Raw genomic sequence first — 20,000 nt, 5'->3', positions numbered from 1 at the left:
ATCATGTCACACTCCTTGTTGCAAGCTGGACAGCAGGAGAACTGCTGCAAACAATCAGTGTCTTTTTTCTCATCTTCCTCCCCGTTAGACTTTCCTGTTTCCACATGTAGAAGCTTCTGCTCCCTGTGTCTTTGCTGGGGATAGAAAGTCCTCACTGACATAACTAACAATTGAATCACTTCTTGAAATGACAGTGCTTCTTTGGCCTTCTCATTTCCTGTCCTGTGAAAAAAGTCAGCAAAGGTAATTATTTTGTCCACACACTTTCTTAAAAATCCAGATTTGCTTCATAGAGAAGACAAAGGCCCAACAGTGTCATCTTCAGTAAGCAAGACCTCAGTCAGTACAGACACAGCATCAACAACCCAGTCTCCCAGAAAAAGAAGAAGAAAGGGGGCAGTCCACTGCCGAAATATCTTTCAGTGAAAATCACATCAAATGTTTTTGGTGGGAAGAGAAGTCCCACTGTGGTGGAAATGACCATGACTAAGACCAAAAGCTCTTTGCCAATGTGGGACATAAAGAACGCTGTTAAACAGATATCAAGAAATCCTCCAGTTGTGCCATCCTTTCTGTCTCCCAGCTCGCCGTTCAAGCTAATATAGGTAGAATGCCCTGGGAACAGATAAAAGAGAGAACAAGGGACAGAGAGAGAGAGAGGGGGGGGGGGCTTTTAAAAGGCACTCTTTGCTTGGTGTTGCCATGGTAACGGTGCTTCCCATAGAGATGCAGAACTGCAAGATAATGCGCTGCATGCGCACATACACATTTAAATGCTAACAAAGAGCTCCTTAATGTTTCACACATGAGCCACAGCGCTTAGACAAGACCTCTGTGACAGCAGTGTGTATAAATATAAATAACACAAACACACACACACACACACACACTGAAACACACATTTCTGTGCTCCACTCTCCTGCTTCTGGAGGATTATCAATGAGTGGTCCGGCTTCAGCATTACACGTTGAGATATCTGTCACAGCTCTTATGAATTCTCTGCTGGTCAAGTCAAGTCAAGTCAAGTCAACTTTATTTGTATAGCCCATTTTTACAAGCAGTTTGTCTCAAAGTTCTTAACATAACATTAGCAACATCCTCTGCCCTTCGACCCTCACATCGACTAAGGAAAAACTCCCAGAAAAACCTTTAACAGGAAAAAATGGAAGAAACCTCAGGGTGAGCAACAGAGGAGGGATCCCTCACCCAGGACGGGTAGACGTGCAATGGATGTTGTACAGGCAGGAAAGCAATTAACAACATGAGAAATGACATTACTAAAAAGACAAGTAAAACAAAATCTCAACTGTTTAGTTTCACTTTTGCTACCACTTCAATATGATTTTGAACATTGAACATTTCACAAGACTTAAATTGTAATAATGAAATTATAATGAACTGCTGTAACATTCATGTATTCTTTTTTTTATGTGATGTTGAGAATCACTATCCTATCAGTTCGATTTCGGCCCGTAGGGAGAACCACCCCGCCGATAGTCGGTGCACAGAAGAATGACAGGCAGATGTCAACAATACACATTGGGTTGGTCATAGAGCCGGCTACAGTTCAACTTGAAGATCTGGATGGAGAGATACCTGCAGAAAGATACGGAGAGAGAGAGAGAGAAAGGGAGGGAGAGACACAAGACTATGAGGAGCACTGGACACACAGTTAGTGACATAAAATAATGAACTGTATGTTAATCTGACGAGGGGAGAGGATAGAAGAGGAGAAGGAGGAGGGGAAACTGCTTGGTGGATCATGTTTGTGTCCCCCGGCAGCATAGGCCTATAGCAGCTTAGCTATGATAGAGATTTAAAGATTAACAGTTAGTCAGACCTATTCTACCTGTGGCTGTCTGTCAAGAAGTGACTGTAACTATGCCTACCAGCCCTACACACTTTATTTGGTGCTAACTATATGCTTTACTAAACAGAAAGTTTTAAGTTTAGTCTTAAAAGTGGAGGTGGTGTCTGCCTGTCGAACCCAGATTGGCAACTGGTTGCACACAGCAGGGGTGCCTGATAGCTAAAGGCTCGTCCTCCCGTTCTACTTTTATGAATTCTGGGAACTGTAAGTAAACCTGCACTCTGTGATCTGAGTGTTCTATTGGGAATATATGGGACTATTAGATCCTGCAGGTATGATGGGGCGAGTCCATTTAGGGCCTTACATGTAAGTAGGAGAGAAGAAGACAGCTCAATGTGCTCTTGCCTAATCTACAACGCAGAGTTCACATCTGAGGTCAGCTGTGGGAGGGCTTCCAAAAACTATGAATGGAAAAACATTGTCTGTGTGAAGCGTGAAAAAAAACAATATGCATACTCGTTCCACGAATCCCCTTTGGGATGAGATTCTTCGTCATGGGAATTCCAGCAGAATTATTGGGCAATCACAGCATTTGCAGCCTAATACCAGAGAAGTTTAACAAAAAACTGTGCATGTTAAAGGTGATGTGGCTGTTGTTGATACAACTGCTACAGTTTTACCTTTTATCAAAATGCATGAATCCGTAGCCATTGTTGGCTACAGACTGTAAACAACTGAGACAAATGCTTGACATTTGTCTGTGTCAATAAAATTGCTCTGGCTTTTTAACATTTTTAGATGACTAGGCGACAGAAAAGTGCATTGGTTAGCACTGTCACCTCGCAGAAAGAGGGTTTCAGGTACGAATCCCGGGTCTGGGCCCTTCTGCGCGGGTTTTCTCCAGGTACTCCGGCTCTTCCCACAATACCAAAAACCTGCACATTAGGTTAATTGGCTACTCTACATTGCCCCTAGGTGAGAGTGTGTGCATGTGTGGTTGTCTGTCTTTGTGTGTCGGCCCTGCGACTGACTGGTGACCAGTCCAGGGTGTACCTCACCTCTTGTCCATAGTCAGCTGGGATAGGCTCCAGCTCCCCCAGCGACCCTGACGGATAAGCGGTATAGAAAATGGATGGATGTTCATATTAGTAATAATAGTTGTGTCATAGTGGCATTGTTATCACTCAGTCCATCTTTAATCCAGCATGATATGAATCAACAGATATATGACAGGTGAACCAACATACATAAACTACAATAACATATGACAGTGAGTCCTATAAGTCTCTATCATCATGTTATAACTGAGTTAATGCTGTGTGGGTCTACACTGTGCCTCTCTTGTCTTGTTTGCTTTGAGGATCCACAGTCAAATATTAACTTTGGGCTAAATCAAATATAAAGCCTGCTTGCTCTAAAAGTAGTGGTTTCATGTGAGCGCACGTCAGCTTTGAGACATAAGTTTATAAAAACTGCTGTAAAACTATTTAAAGAAAAAGCAGCAAAATAGTATCCTTACAAGGCTCAGGACCCATGACTCTGGTTTTTGACCAAGCCTGACACAAGGAAAATGGTATTTCTATTCGATACAGAATGATTTTTAGTATCTGCCTTCTGAGCTTGTTTTCATGAGATTGAATGGAAGTAGAATGCACGTTGACAAACGACAGCTAAGGGACACCAGACGCGCAGGAACATGTTATGCTTTATACCAGTAAGTTGACAGCTTGGACTTGTGCCCTGTATTTTTTTTTGTTGGGGGGGCCTTCATCATTAGAGGTTTTTATTTGGGCCAGACATGAGCATCGGATGTGATTAGAAATACTTGTCTGGGCAAAACTCGTGGGTGGGATTTTGGCAAAGTAAGGGTGGCCTATAGTATGGGAACAGCCAGCAGGTGAGATACAGTGCTGTTCCATTCACTGAGCAGGATTTGGACTGAGATAAAAGTGGAGGGGGATATAAGCAACTTACTGCTGCTGGTACTGCAGCAAAGAGGAGCCAGATGGCAGCTCGTCAGTCACCCCCCCTGTATGCTCCTCTAGGACTCTTGCTGCTGATAGGAGTGATTTCCTGCCGTCTACCTGATGTCCGGGCCAGAGCCATTGACTTTTGGTGCAACGCTGAAGCCTGGAATAGTATGAGGCCGAAGAACGACACGGTGAGCAATTATGAATTATTGTCATTTAGTATAAAGTCAGTACATATCCAACCAATCATATCACAAGAGCTTTCCTATTGTTTTTTTATTAAAAGAAAAAACTAAAGAAAGTATAGATATAGAAATAAAGAAAATTTTATGGTGAGGGGTTGGATTTCCTTGTTGATTTAAACATTTTCTGTGCATGCGTGTGTGTGACCAAACTTTATTAATGTACTCAGGCAAGCTGCAATGGTTCAGATACGCTGTCCTCTCTTGTACACCTACCATGTGTCGGGATGCAATTCGCAGAATGGGCAAATAAAACTGTGAGTAACACCCCACTGAAGCACGCACACACACACCCTCTGTTTGTCTGTCATTCAAAAATTTGGCAGTATCTACAAAGACTCCCAGGGAAGTTATACAATAACTGATTTGTAGGTTTGCCAAACTGATGTGCCAAAATTTGCTGTGTTGTTGTAACAGTTGGGTTTGTAAATATGGAGTTTGGAATAAAATTTAACATGCATTTACACTTAATGGATTAAATTTGAATGATAGTGAAGTGGAGGGCGGCACGGTGGTGCAGTGGTTAGCACTGTCGCCTCACAGCAAGAGGGTTCCAGGTTCGAATCCCGGTCTGGGCCCTTCTATGTGGAGTTTGCATGTTCTCCCTGTGCCTGCGTGGGTTTTCTCCGGGTACTCCGGCTTCCTCCCACAATACCAAAAACATGCACATTAGGTTAATTGGCTACTCTAAATTGCCCCTAGGTATGAGTGTGAGAGTGTATGGTTGTTTGTCTTTGTGTGTTGGCCCTGCGATTGACTGGCGACCAGTCCAGGGTGTACCCCGCCTTTCGCCCGTAGTCAGCTGGGATAGGCTCCAGCCCCCCCGCGACCCTGACGGATAAGCGGTATAGAAAATGGATGATAGTGAAGTGGTTCATCAGGCAATTAGCTTAATCTTTGAAACCATTACAACGGGATGAACTTAGTTTCATGAATATGTGTTTCATTTGTTGCCGCAAATTATGAGTGGGCAAACAGAAGTGATGGACAAACAATACCTCACACTTTGTTAAGATTCTTTTGGTGTGTTGGCTCCTACAAACAGCAGCTAGCATACAAGGCAAAGTAGGAACAAGAGAGTCTTCAGCCATGTTTATTGCTGTAGAGAACCTGTAGTTGGGCATGGACATTGCTAAAATATGGACGTTTTGCAGGTAAATACAATGTTCACCATTTTAGTTTGCTGTGAATGTTATTAGTTTTGATTCATAGTCCAAAATAATGATGATGAAAATGATGATGGCACTCAGTGAAAAGTCAGGGATCACTAAAGTTACTATAGTTCATCCTGAGGGAAACGCGATTGTCACGTAAAATCACCTCGTAATGAATCACAAACGTCTTTAAGATTCTTTCCCTGTGGATCACGTACCTTTTTGACAAAATGCCATGACAGTCTGTCTCCTTGTGCCAGACACTTGTGCCAACACGTGCGATATGAATATCACATATCTAGCTCTCATGTTTACACTTCATAAGATCAATCATCTCACACTTAACATTTCAGTCAACATTTTACAAGGCACACCTTGATTGTATTAAACTTGAGCGATATGGAAGACAACAGAGAATTATACTGAATTATATTGTCTGTCTTTTGCTTTGTTATCATGCGCACAATCATGGGGGTGGGGGGGCGGAGTCTATCTCAGTTCATGTCAGCAGGGGAAATATGATACTCACTGAGTGGAATGGGATTCCATGGAATCAGTGACTGTTCCAGGACATGTCGTGGTTGTAACTGAATGTAATTCACTAGAAATAGAGAACGTCCAAGATTTCCATCACTAGAGCAGAACCTAAACAGACAAATGGTGATGCCAGCAACATCCAACAGAGTCATTGTGAGAGTCAGAATGAATCTTCAATATACTACATGTACAATCACTTATGGAGGATGAATCCTAATAGGTATCCTGATCTCCTAACTTAATTTCAGCCGTGAAGTTTATAACTAATCAGATCAGTGACTGCATAACTGTTTTCAGGTCTGAACCACTGATTTTATCTGTCAGTCTTTCCCACCCTATATTAGATAAACTCTTCATATTGGCCTGTCACAAATCAGGAAGAAAATAAGTCTGAATGGGAGGAAGGCCAGAGCTAATACAACACGAGTTTGCAGATTTGTCTGGCTCCCAAGCTAATGAATCCTGCTGACTTTGATATTCCTCTGACTTTTCCTGTAGCACCACCGTGTAGATTTCAATAGGTTGTCTAAAAACTATTTAGTTCTTTATTGAAATATTTTGAAATTTTATACAAATTCCTAACTCCAAGACGATGAATTGTAATAACTGAGGCATGGCTGTAGACTCTTATGAACTCGTAATGCTACTGTAATGAAATTACTGACCCAGACTTGAACTGCTATATCAAATACTGATAATTTATATAAGTACTAAAATACTTTGTGCCAACAGTAAAACCAGTCAATTTCATTTAAGAGCAACATTGTGACACATTCTGTGTGTGTATTTTTCCAGCTTCAGCAGAAGCGTACAGAAGTGGCTTCGGCCTTCCAGATGTTTAAAGATGGAGTGGAGAGGGCAAAGAATGAGACCAGATTGCAGTGTCAGCGTGAATTGTTGAATAAATTGCAGAAAAGCATCAGAAATTACCTGGCTATCATCAACAAGCTTCAGATACAGGTGACACACATGACTTTGAATACCTCAAACACTATGTGGCCACACGATATACACTATATGGACAAAAGTATTGGGCCACATGACCATTTCACCAACAAGAACTTTAATGGCATTGCATTTTAAATACACAAACAGCCTGGACTAAAAGGCCTGACTTACAATCTCTGTTCCAGCTCATCCCAAAGGTGTTGGATGGGGTTGAGGTCAGGGCTCTGTATGGGCCAGTCAAGTTCTTCCACACCAAACTCATCCAGTCATGTCTTTATGGACTTTGCTTTGTGCACTACAGTCATGCTGGAAAGAAAAGGACCTTCCCCAAACTGTTGCCACAAAGTTGGAAGCATAGCATTGTCCAAAATGTCTTGGTATGCTGAAGCATTAAGATTTCCCTTCACTGGAAGTAAGGGGCCCAGCTCAACCCCATCCCAGTACTTTTGTCTATATAGTGTACATTGTTGTTGTACATTGTAGTAAACATATATCCATAAGCAAACAGAAAGATCCCTTTAAAAATTAAGAATAATTAAGATTCCAAAAATATCAGTAATTGTCTTTTGACTAGTTAGAATTCCAAAGCATCATAATCGTAATGTAATTTTGACTATTAGAAATTCTAATTAAAGATATCTTCAATTCATTTCTCACTGATACAAACTGATTCATTTTTCATATTAATAGTTAATTTCTTCCTGGTGAATAAACCTGTTAAACTCTGTCGTGTATACTAAATTGACTCTTCCTTTGGGCCCTTACAGAATGACGCAGTGACGCCATCGCCACCACAGAGCTGTTGGAACAACACAAACAGCCTGAGCGAAGTGCTCACACAGTTCACTAACCTACTCAATAGAAAACTGACGATACTTGTTAAGGACTTAAAAGACAGTATGTGCAAAGCAGGACACAAAACAACAAGTACTAAATGACCTTGTGGCTAATATGAGACATGTAAAGTAGCCTACTCGCACTGAACAGCACAATGTGGGCTGAGAGAGTCTGTCATGTTGACGAAGACCCAAGAGGAAAGGATTGTAATTGGATTTGTGGATACAACTGCTGGTTATTTGGAAACAAGGATGGATAAAGCCATAAACCAGTGCATGGACATGAAGGCCAAAGGAAGCAGCAACATTTGGTGAGAGGTGAATTGGTATGAGGTGAATATCATAAAAACTCACACACAAGGAGTCACTGTGGAAAGCTTGTAAAAAGGCAATAAGGACATTTGAAATTAAAATGGTTTTAAACAGCCTGTACATCTTTAAAGTTGAGATTTTTTCATCTCAAACGTAACAGGTTTAGAGCAGGTTTAGAACTAAAGAAATGTTATGCTACAACCATGCTGGCAGCTCTGTGACGCTGTACTTATGATCAACGATGCTTTCAGTTAAATGCTAAAGTCAGCATGCTGGCGTGCCCACAATGACAATAGCATGCTGATGTTTAAGAGGTCTGATGTTCCTGTGTTTTTTGTGTATTAGCATGCAAACATCTGCTAGTTAGCACTGAATGCAAGCTGTTGAGAAGGTCAATAAGACTTGCTCATAAATTCACATATTTGACAAAATAAAATTTTGACCTCATGGTGGCACTCGAGGAAAAGTCAGGAATTCATCAAAGTCAATAAGATTCATCTGCTGATGACCATATATGTCTGCACAAAATGTTACAGGAATCCATCCAATCCAGTATTTATATTTTAGTTTCATATTTTTATTTTAGATATTTTAGTCTGGACTACAGTGGTGGACCAACCACTTTCTGACTCACTGACAGACCAGTATTACCGTCCTTGGAGTCATGCTGCTTGTTTTTTTCTAAAAAAAAAAAAAAAAAAGATTCAAAAATTAATGTGATGGGGTGGTTGGTGACGTAAGCTGCATCCAAGACGTCACCTGCCTCCAGCTCAGCCACTTACAGAATTCAGATGTAATAGCCGGGTTTCAACCTGTAGAGGGAAGTTGTTATGCATATTCAAATACTCTCCACTAAAACGCCAAGATTTGGATCTGAATCAATCAGTAATAAATACCTATTTAGATCACTTTTCAACAGATAACGGTGGTTTAGGGGTTAAGTTACCCTTTAAAGAGTTTGTATTCATAGCAATGTGTGCAGGTTTTAGATTCAAAGTACGTGATTCACTCACACAAGAAGCGTTTAATGAAGTCAACAATTTTTTAAGAAATATTCATCAACCAGCTGTCAGGGCATTTTCACAAATAGTGGTTTGGGGTCTTTGAAGGGGAACTAATTTGACTGGAATGCTGTTATATTAAGGATTTATGTCAGACCCTATAACATTTATTTGTTTTCCTGTAAGTAATGAGCATCCCTCTGTAAATCACACTCCGATACCAGTGTTAAAATGAGCACATTGCGGCAGTGCACTTTGTTGGTCTTATGTTGAGTAATGAAAACTGTCACTGCAGCGCCCTCTGTGGGTGTTGGATGAGAGATGACTCCATGTTGGGTTCTGCAGCAATATACCGAGAAAGAGACAAGTAAAAGCATCTCATCTCTTCATCTCAAACTGTAGAAGGCTGGCAAATGGAAGTCTGCAACAAAACTTTAATAGCTCATCTCTCTAAAATAGAAGAGCAAAAGAAAGACTAAAACATTTCAAAGACATTAAGTTGATCCTCAATAAAAGAACACTGGTACAGTTAAATATATATTTGGTAATTTTGTTATAGCAGCAAACAGAACCACAAATGGCAACATTTCTCCAGTTCATCGCTGATGATGTGAAAGTCAACTGCAGACTGTTTACCTTTGCAAAACAGGGAAACTGTTGCATGCTACAACAAAATCATTGACTACATTTTAGCCTATTATGTTTTACTTGAGATCTTAGGAAATATCTGTTGAAAATCCAAAGATGTGTGACTGTATGTGTATATTTTCATTAGAGTTTATTTGTCAGTATTACTTTTATAGATATTGTAGATATGTATGCATGTACTTTTTAAATACATATATGTAATACATTAATGGTTCTGTTTTTTTTTTTTAGTAATTATATGTAATTCTTGCTAAATCACTGTAGTGTCAGGAAAAGATGTCCCAAATAGTCAGACACTGTTATGTATGTTAATATATTATTTATTTGCTGAGGAGGACTTGGGGCTGTTTGGGAGGGAACTGTATGATCTGAAAGGCTTCTATCATTTAGGTTAAACCAATAATAACTTATTAATAAAATAAAATCCTCAATGATGAACAAGTCTTCCGTCTTTATTTGAAAATAGAGAAGTGATGGAAGAAGAGGAATATTTTTTGGTTTTATTCCTGTTTCTGTTTATTTTCACACTGCACTGTATTTTCATAGCCATGTTAATCAACACAAGATGGCATTGTTGCCAAGTAGAAATACGCTTTATCTCACACTAGGAATTTTCGTACACAAATGTATGTCTCCATAATAATTAATTCATAATAAATCAATATTTAATATTGACAATCAGCACGTTTTCTACTTTTATCTCTTTATTTTACTCAAAAGCACCTACATTAAACTTCTGAAATGAAATCACATGCGCGTCCAAGTTCCACATTTTAACTGCTTGTCTGTATCTAATATGATGCGTTTCCCCATCAGCAGGTGACCGGCAGAATGCAGTACTCTGATTGGCCCAGCCAACCTGATCATCTGACCGAAAGCAACAGGTTAGAAATATGGGGACGAGGCGTTAGAACGCGTTGTCAGCTCAAACATAAACAAGCAGGACAAAACCGGAAATTGCACGATTTCTTTTAAATGAGTATACAGATATTGTATCAGTGTCTTCAGTACTTCAAGTACTGGCATTTCTCTTATTGGTGAATTCTTCCGACTGCCTTGACCCCAGGTTATACGAGTGATTTGGTAGATACTTGTATGGTAGGACTCCTATTGATTGTCTTTACTCGCATATGGAGTATGTCCTATGATTTCTGTCGTACTGGTACATCTATATACATTGCGGCAAGAAGGACACTGAATTTGCGTTTAGTGTATATTCCGTTTGGAACATCGTGCCGTATTTGTTTCCAATTTGCCTTGTAGGCCATTCTCAATACTGTCAATAGAGCTTGTTAGCAACTTTTATACTGAAAGTTATAACCGGAAATTACTACTTGCGATGCTGGTGAATTGACTTTTGTACGTCACATGATATTCCGTTCAGTACCTCTATGAAGAAATGATCCATAGCTGCAGTGGCCAGACATGGGCCGTTTGTGTGGGTTTTTAACAGTTTTTATATAATGTGAAGGGACTGTTTGGTGTATAGATTTGCTATGCTGGTTTAAGTTAGTTTTGTTGATAACGAAAGCACTTATTTCCTACTGTGCTTTGTAGCCAGGTAGGCGGTCAGCAAACAGGACTCATCCCTAACTTTCGAGAAAAACATTTTAACGTTAGACGTAGCCAACGAACCAAACAGTCAGATTCTGCGAACAAAGCTGACAGGTCGCTGTGAACATTTTCAGAGTGCTCTATGAAGTTGTGAAGCTTGCGAAGAGGCAGGTTTCACTATGACAGAACGGACTCCTCTTCTCCATTACCGCCTCTCCACCAGCGTCAATGAATCCGAGCAGCGGCCATCTCCGACCGGGCAGGCCCTGGAGCAGCACCCGGGCAGCCCCAGGCAGAGGTCCACTCATCAGCGGCAACCAAAGAAACTCTCCATTTTCTTCGGTGTGGTCATCCCCACCTTGCTGTCAATGTTCAGCGTGGTGGTGTTTCTCAGAATAGGTGAGTGCTGAACTAACACCGCCTGTAAATCACTGCTCACCGTTTTATGACGCCTAAACAAGAGCGGTACACCAAACCCCAGTCAAACTTTTGAGATTTTAATGTTATCTCGCTTATCATCACAGGTTCGTGATGTACAGGATTACTGTGGGGGTTTTTAGGAATTGGAGGCCAGTCATCTTAACTCACTTCAGTTCTGTTCATAAACTTAGACACTTTCGGTTTCATATACGTCTGCTCCCCGAACCAGGCTCCTCTGTCGGCCCTGTGGTAGCAGTGTGAGAATCTGATGAAGCCTTGGTACATGCAACCTTCTTGTGATTTGAAGTGCTCTGATTTGCCTGATATGGTTTGACTGAGATTAAATGACCAGTTATATGTAAGCTTAATGTCTTACTATGTGTTATGTGAATATATTTAGCAGGAAATTTAGCTCAACATCTCACACAGTTTTGCATGTAACCTGCAAAACTGGAGGAATTCCCCCAGTCAGTAGGAGGCTTTTCCCTCCTTCATAACATTTATTGAGTAAAATATCATTAAATAAAATTAAAATGTATGAGCGATAACCTAAACTATTGTTCTCAGACAGAATCTATAATTTTTTTGAATAGTTTTTATAGTTTTTTCATGGTTTAGTTCATAATTTGCCTTGTCTGAAGGCTTGCACCCTGGCATGGAAGTCTGAGCTTCAGAAGTTCATTCATTTTTCCCTCTAAGCATTATTACTGGTAGGAAAGTGTAACTTTGTGGTTTTTATGGGTCATATCCTTCAGATTCTTTTTTTGGTGATGACACTTGGTCAACTTTCTTAAAAGGAAGAGTATAGCTAAATAAGTAGTGTGTGAAAAATACAGGTGTGACGCTAGAAAGCATATGTCAGTTTCATGTTTCTGCTGTCAAAGCCAAATAAAGAGGCCACTAACAACTAGGATCATCTTTACTTCTCTCTGCAGCTTATTTGGGTGTTATGCTATGTGTTTTTCTTCCTGTTGTACCTCCAAGTTGTTCTCTCTCTCTCTCTCTCTCTCTCTCTCTCTCTCGCTCTCGCTCTCTCTCTCTCTCTCTCTCTCTCTCTCTCTCATAGTTTAGCCCCTCCATTACACCCCCCCCCCCAGTCTCATGAGATGTCAGCTGCTGTGCAGTTGGACACACATAGTAACTGTCTGTGTAGGACTTCAGACTACTATTCTCATACTGTAACATGTCAGTCTACACAGGAACTAACAGTGGTTTCTTTGTGGATGTGAAAGCATTGTAGACTTATCGGCCGTGAAGCCCGCAAGGCGGACACTCTTTTCTGTTTCTCAATACCAGTATATTTTGCTGACATGAATTTGGTAAATGAGCTCACACTGTGCTATTTATCAGTCAGAACAGGCCATCTTCATCATTTCCTAAAGTTGAAACACATGCACAAATATCTGTGTTTAACAGGATGTGAAAATGTTTGTTAGCTTTTAGCTCTGAAAGCCTCAACATAGGTGAAGATGAGGAGATCTTTGTTTTGTTGGATTGCTTAATTTTAAAACCAAATCATATCCCACTGAGTCAAATTATATTTTTCTGGTGTTTAAAATCAAAACAGTCATCCTAGTCTCAGAATGTGCTTAAAACATCCATGTGCTGAAAAAGCAAAAGCTCTACGTACATGAACTGAATGCTGCTTACTTTTTCAATCACATTCTGGCTCTGATGTTTGTGAGTATGTGACATCTATGTCAGTGCTGTAGATAGAAGCTGACCATGAAAGCAGCAGCACGGTCACTAAGTGTATACAAATATATCAAAAGTCGCAGTAGTAGAGGGCGGTGCTGAAGTGGAAAATGTCTCTTACATGGTGTAAAATGGCACTGGTATCTTCTTCCACACTATGATAACATGCACATGACATTGCTTATGTAGACATGAGATTTTAGTTATTTTAATCGACCCTTGCTATCATCTGTACTATTTTTGTTACAGAACATATTTATGAAGCAACTAAGAAATGCTCTTAAGAATTGTCCTAAACTTTGACTTGTGTCTTCTAAAAATCTTTGTAAAACGTAGAACTACTGAGGTGTGAACCTTAACGGCAGCCCAGGTTCTGCTCCAGGCTGATTTGCACAAACCCTGTTTCCTTCTCTTTCTTTTGGTTAAGCCAGGAAGTATTTCTTTTATGCTACAGACAATTAGAACCACAGACTTTAGCGTGACAGCAAAGAAATGCGGAGTAAACTGGAATCACTTTCAACATGTGATTCCGGTTTCAATTTTAGAGAGCATGGAATGCGATGAATCATTTTATGCAACGGTCATTTTCAGAAGTGTATCCATCTTTGACCGCATGCACAGTTTTTCCTCTTTTGTTCACCTGATGCCACGCTGAATCATTACATCCTCTGTATTGTGTATGCTGGTTCACTTCCCTCTTCAGCCACACTGATATTCCACGGTCAAAGTTCTGCTTTCGACCAGCTGAAAAGTGTTTTGCCTTAATGTGTTTGTGTTTTGCCTAACCAGGCTTTGTGGTCGGACAATCTGGACTCTATCAAGCAATTGCCATGTTCCTGGTGGCCTACTTCATCATCTGCATGACTGTGCTGTCAGTCTGTGCCATCTCCACCAATGGAGCCCTGGATGCTGGGGGAGCTTATTGTATCCTCTTTACATGTGACTGATGCACATGACCGTCAGTATCAGCAGCATCATCAGTGTTGAACATATCAAGAGCATGTGCTTGATGCACTAAGCAAAACCAAGCGTAGCACTGTTCATCTGAAAGAGGACTGTTATGATCACTAACTGCAATAAAGGACACTATTAGCTTTTTTTAGCTAAAGGCCAATATGTTTTTGTGCTGGGAATTTAGTAAATGAGCCCAGTCAATGCTCTTTATCAGTCAGGACAGGCTGTCTCCATCATTTTCTGAAGCAGAAACGTATGCATCAACTTGTAGCCCTACCATACATTTAGACACATGTGCATTAAACAGCTTTGTCTTCTTGGCATTTACTTGTTACAGTCATGACCTCCTGTAGATGATTTATGTAAAAGTAATTATGTTAGACATGGATCGTCTGCAGTAGTTAATACTCTTGTCCTCCGATTTTCATTCGTACCTCATGTAATAACAATGTAATTGTGCCACAGGAACAGAAATAAAATTGGATAAAACTAATCTGTTTTTAATACCTATGCGCACAGTTATAGCATGTGTATAGTACCTGTTACTAAACTCTAATTGTAATCCAGTCATTAGCTCTGAAGTAGTCTTAAGCAACAGCAAGCGCCCTTTGCCTTTACTTCAGTCAGACATGATAAGCCGAGCGCTGGGGCCGGAGTTTGGTGGCAGTATTGGCATCATGTTCTTCCTGGCCAATGTGTGTGGCAGTGCACTGTATGTGCTGGGTCTGGTTGAAGCCATTGTGGCCACGTTTGGAGTGCCAGAAGGTGAGTTTAAATTTAAACATCATGAAAAGGTCATCTCGCACATGTTTCTTCTGTACCATCTGTACATGTTTATCCTTTCAGAGGATCAGTAGGGCTGGGAAAAAACATTGAGAAGTTTAAGGTGTGAATGAGAAGAAATACATGATTATAAAGTTTCTATATGAAGCTCAGCGAGTGTTTCCTGAATAAATAAAGCTTAAAAATTTTGAACTGTCTGTTACAAGGCAGTTAGACAATATTATTTTGACAGTGAAAAGGTCTGTATTCCTTTCAGAGCTGCCTCCTAAATGCCTCAGTTCAGATTTACATTCTGTGTAACAATACACTCCTGAACACATTCTGTCAATAATTTACAAGCGTTAAAAATTTTTTCACTTACCTTTTCCCTCTGCACTTCCTGTCTCGACACCTCTATCATCTCTAGATGGAACTGCGGCCACGTCTGCTTCCCAGGTCCTGCCGTCAGGCTACTGGTGGTCTCTGCTTTACGGCACTGTCGTCCTATTGCTGTGCCTGCTGGTGTGTCTGGTGGGAGCCCACATCTATGCCAAGGCCACCTTCCTCATCTTTTTGGTGGTCATGTTTGTCCTGGGAACCATCTTCATCAGCTTCTTTGCTGTGCACCCTCGTACCGTTGTCCTGCCCAGTTCTGCCAACCCAGCAGCCAATGGAACAGGCCCCGTGTTTCCCACCACTGCCAACTTCACTGGCTTCAAGTTGGACACGCTGCTGGGAAACCTGTGGGGTAAGGTGGATGACGTTGGGACAAAAAAATAAACCACTTCTCTCAGGATGTCCTCATGCCAAAGTTGTTTGGTTGTGGTACTGGTTTGCGTCGGTTGATTAAAATTTTAGTTGAAGTAGCCTGAACACCGCAATTTTCACTGAAAGCATGAGGCAATTTGGGCCATACTAGCCGTTTAAAAATACTATGATTATAGAAAAACCAGCACACTGTGTGTTTTGATTAATAACTGGCTATTGATTGTGAACAAGTCCAGAAGTCAGTTAAGGAAATTTGTTGAAATCAGCATCCCTAGTTCACATGTTGTAATTCAAACTTTCCCCTCTCGATTACATCAGTGGTTCCCAGACTGGTGGCACGCACTCTGCTTCTCTCTGTTATTAATATGGTTACAACTATGATTGTATGACTATACAATCATGACTATATGACTATGACTATATGATGAAGCAACAGCCAGCAAGTTAAAGGCAGTTCCTTTGAGTGATCCTGAAGCTCTAAGAAGGAAGTGAGCTCAGCCCTCTGGGATTTATTTCCTAGAGGTTTTTGAGAAGCCTTGTGTTGTGCAGCTTTAAACTGGGATGGAGAATGTACTTGGTTAATTCTTTTGATTTATTGCATTGCAACAGCCCTCAAAAATGACTCTAATACATTTGTTAATGCCAGATTTGTTACTTGATCCAATGTGTGAACAATGTCTGACTGCAATTTTCATATGACATTGTTGCTTATTGAAAGCATGACCACAGTGATTTAGACTTTACTGTACATCCAGTATACAGTACATGTACAGTATTTCAGTAAATCCACACACAGTTTTTTTCGTTTCTCCCTCTGATTTGGACTGCCCGCGTTTCCTGCGGCTTAGCCCGTCTCACTGATAACTGCTGTCTGTTTTTATACTTGGTTTCTGTTCAGATTAGATAACTTATCACGGTTTAATTAGTAAACTTCAGAAGTGCTCTTTGTGTTGAGATTAATAAACAAGCTGATCACGGTAGCTTCATACTGTTATTTACCATTCAGACGTGAGAGTGGCATTGATATTCTCGTTGGACAAGAAAGCAAATAAGTGTATTTCCCATAATGCTATTCCTTTACAAATGTTTGAGTCATATGTGTTGCATTTCACACTATGCCCCTAGATAACAACCCCCTTGGAGTGCAAGTGCCTACACCAACCAGTAGGAGTCACTACTGTAGTGACAGGGACGTGATCCCTCGTTGGCTGAGTGGAATTAGCGCTGCTGTTGATGGAGCCAAAGCCAAAAAAAGTGCTTTTTCCTGTTGACACCCGCTTGTCCCCGTTTTTTTGAAAGCACATAATCGTTCCCCGCGCCACTGGCAGAGTAGGGATGTTTGTCTGTTCTCCGCAGAACACTAGCCATGCACTCCACTCTGTTTGCAGGGATTTGTATCCAAGCACATGATTACTAAGCTAATTACTGTAACTCAGGCATGGACTCAGCCACACGTGAGAACTATTACAAGCTTTGAATAATCCTGAGATCTGACTAAATGCACAAACACACACAGAGACATGTCAGTGTTATGATTTAACGTGATATTTTAAAGACCAGAGAAAATCATGTGTTTACGGGTTTTTTGCATGGTCGTTTCATTGCGTCGAACTGCTGTGCTGAGTACTACACAAGTATAATAGCAAGTTAATATGGGCTCAGATTATAATTAATATCCGATTATTTTCTTTGTTTATCGTCATGGATCAATAAAGCACAATATATTTTAGTTGTTTAATTCTCCCCCCTCTATGGAAACGCTATTACTCATTGATGGAAAATCATGCCGTAAAACATGACGAAGTCTGGTGGCGTGCAGGTGCAGAGGAGTGTCTGCCAACAAGCCAAACTGCACTTTCTGTTAGAAGACCAATGAATTCTGAGTACAACTAGAGTAACTTATCTTTTATCTCTTCCCTCAGCTGACTACACTGTGGATTACACAACAGGAACTATGATGACCTTTGCCACTGTTTTCGCTGTTATGTTTAATGGCTGCACCGGAATCATGGCTGGTTCCAACATGTCAGGTACGTCAGGGTGGTGTGTGTGTGTGTGTGTGTGTGTGACCTGATCACCTGTGCTTGAAAACACAGTAAACCTCTCTGTCTACCAGGTGAACTGAAGAATCCTAGCTACTCCATCCCCCGCGGAACAATCACCGCAGTCATCTTCACCTTCATCATCTACAATTTACTCTCCCTACTGGTGGCCTGCTCCTGTGACCGGTCAGTAACACACACACACACTACCACATTTCTGAAAAGTGAACAGAATACAAATATCAAAATATCACATTCATATATTCAGTTAGAAAACGGGTGATCAGAATGTAAAATTAATGCTGACAGGAATGCTTACCTAAAGGGAATATTTTAAAGTGTAAATGATTCATACTCCAGTACATACTTTCACTCATATACTTGCATCCAAATGCTTATGGTGAAATAACATCATGAACCTGCTTGTTATCAAAAACAGTTGTCATACACTGTATGTTCACAAGTAAGCATTTTTTACTTGAGTCAAATTTAAACTTGCATATAGAAAATAAAACATACTACAAATCAGTATGTAACTTTAGTTTAATACACCCAAATAAGATATTGGTGTGGCGCCAGATTAATGTCATAAGCCACAAGCATGATAAAACAAAACAAAACAAAATTCTATTATTTCTCGTGTAAAGTTCATATTAACTTCCACTTGCACAATATAGTTTCACTAAGGTCATTGAAGAATCTGAAGAATCAAGGTTCAAGGAGAATGTGATCATGTTGAAATGCCTCCTTTGGGTTCTAGCCTTAACTTGCCGAAGTCAGGTGGTTTTGCAAGAATAGAACTCAACTTCTGCTGAGTTACTGGTTCTTCCTTGGAACCACTACCCCAGACTGCCTCTGTAACGACTGCTTTCTGCATGAAATTTGAGCAATTACTTGTGTAGGTTGCCCCAGATGATTACTGTTACCGAATTGCATTTTATCAATTCACTGTGAATTGTCACTACTGAAGTTGACTACCATCTACTGGATTTTAAGAGGTGTAGCATTTATTCCGCCAAAGCCAAATGACCTGTCTCGCTATGTTAACAAAAGTGAAAAATAGTTTCGTTCCAGATTGCAGGTTTTTCCTGGGGCCTGTGCTACACCCTCTTACCATGTTTCATGAAAATCTGGTCAGTAGTTTTTTTTCATAATCCTGCTGGCAAACAGTCTAACAAACCAAAGTGAAAACATGACCTCCCGGCAGATTTAACTAATGCCTTTGTTTTTTACTGTAAGGCATTCAGCTATATCATTTGCATCTACAAACAAACAAAAAGCACTGAAACCACCCATAATTGAACAATAACCCACATAGATCTAAACAGGGTAATTAAACCCATGAGCTGATAAGAGTACAAGTGCTGTGTTGTAGTAATAGATATAGCAGATGAAATCCAGCGCTCAGTGACAGTCAGATAATGCAAACGAGTTCATTTTCTGCTTCACCGAACAGAATTGGAGCATCAGAGGAGGACAATTCCAAAACCATCTACTCCAAATGAATGTTATCCAACACCAGGTGTCAGATAATCAATTTAAACAACTGCGGCGTGCCTGAGAGAAAGTAGACAAAACAATGGAAATGCAGTACTGTGTGCAGGAATGACCGGTGTGACTCCCATGAAGCCCATTTTTGACATAAGATCATTGACAACAATTTGAGATTCAGATCTTTTGTTCATTAGGGTTAGGGTTTTTGTTTTTGTACATTTCAGTTTGTTGTGTGTGTTATTCAAATGAGTAGCAGTTACTGTATAGCTCAAATACCATACCTCCTTAAATGTTGGAGCAGTAGCAGCAACAAATGAACAGGCGAGTACGCTGAAAACTGGCTGCGTGAGTCTACATTCAACAATGTCTTATGCTTTTGATCATTACTCATGAAGCTGTAGAAGCTAAATGTCCACTGCTGCTTCCCTAGTGACTGAGAAATGCTACTAGGGATAAAGTTAAAGACAGAACAGTCAATTAGAATGACCTCCTCAAATTCTGCTACTGGCTGAGGTTGTGGTACATTATAACACTTTGTCAGGTTAACCAATAGTGTACATAGAGCTGGGAATTTGACAAAGGGCAACTGAGGAAAACTGAGTTGGAGGGTATTATTATGCTCTTGAACGAATAATGTAGTTTTTATTAAGTACAGAATAGGTAATGGCTTCTCAACAAAATACAGTTAATGCAGTTACAATTTTTTCTGTGCTCCGAATGTTCCATTGTGTGACCAGGATTGAAGCACAAATACTGTACAACTCCACAAAACAGTGTCTAAGACACTGTTTTGCTAGTTACTTAAATGAAGTTATTAGTTACTTATTAATATGTCTACTTTGAAATGCTGACA

The 20,000-nt window shown here is 40.3% G+C and overlaps 1 protein-coding gene and 1 long non-coding RNA gene across 2 annotated transcripts in view; one reads left to right on the top strand and one right to left on the bottom strand.

Annotated features, from left to right (window-relative positions):
• Nucleotides 1-2,857: 2,857 nt before the first annotated feature.
• On the bottom strand, nucleotides 2,858-4,444 carry LOC124059838. The gene is made up of 3 exons (XR_006843450.1): nucleotides 4,176-4,444; nucleotides 3,785-3,940; nucleotides 2,858-2,915 (listed from the first exon to the last, which is right to left on the bottom strand). It is a non-coding gene; the product is annotated as an uncharacterized LOC124059838 (long non-coding RNA).
• A 6,200-nt stretch (nucleotides 4,445-10,644) lies between these two features.
• zgc:153039 (uncharacterized protein LOC767698 homolog) overlaps nucleotides 10,645-20,000 on the top strand; it is a 55,495-nt gene continuing 46,139 nt past the window's right edge. The window contains exons 1-6 of the mRNA XM_046388444.1: nucleotides 10,645-11,411; nucleotides 13,917-14,051; nucleotides 14,709-14,846; nucleotides 15,271-15,591; nucleotides 17,534-17,641; nucleotides 17,728-17,839. Coding sequence (XP_046244400.1) covers nucleotides 11,192-11,411; nucleotides 13,917-14,051; nucleotides 14,709-14,846; nucleotides 15,271-15,591; nucleotides 17,534-17,641; nucleotides 17,728-17,839 — 1,034 coding nt within the window. The 5' untranslated portion in view covers nucleotides 10,645-11,191. The remainder of the gene's footprint in view (nucleotides 11,412-13,916; nucleotides 14,052-14,708; nucleotides 14,847-15,270; nucleotides 15,592-17,533; nucleotides 17,642-17,727; nucleotides 17,840-20,000) is intronic.

Source organism: Scatophagus argus, chromosome 5 (genome assembly GCF_020382885.2).
Source record: "Scatophagus argus isolate fScaArg1 chromosome 5, fScaArg1.pri, whole genome shotgun sequence".
Classification (NCBI taxonomy): domain Eukaryota; kingdom Metazoa; phylum Chordata; class Actinopteri; family Scatophagidae; genus Scatophagus; species Scatophagus argus.
The sequence above is the reverse complement of the archived record's forward strand: the minus strand, read 5'-3'. Positions and strand labels throughout refer to the sequence as shown.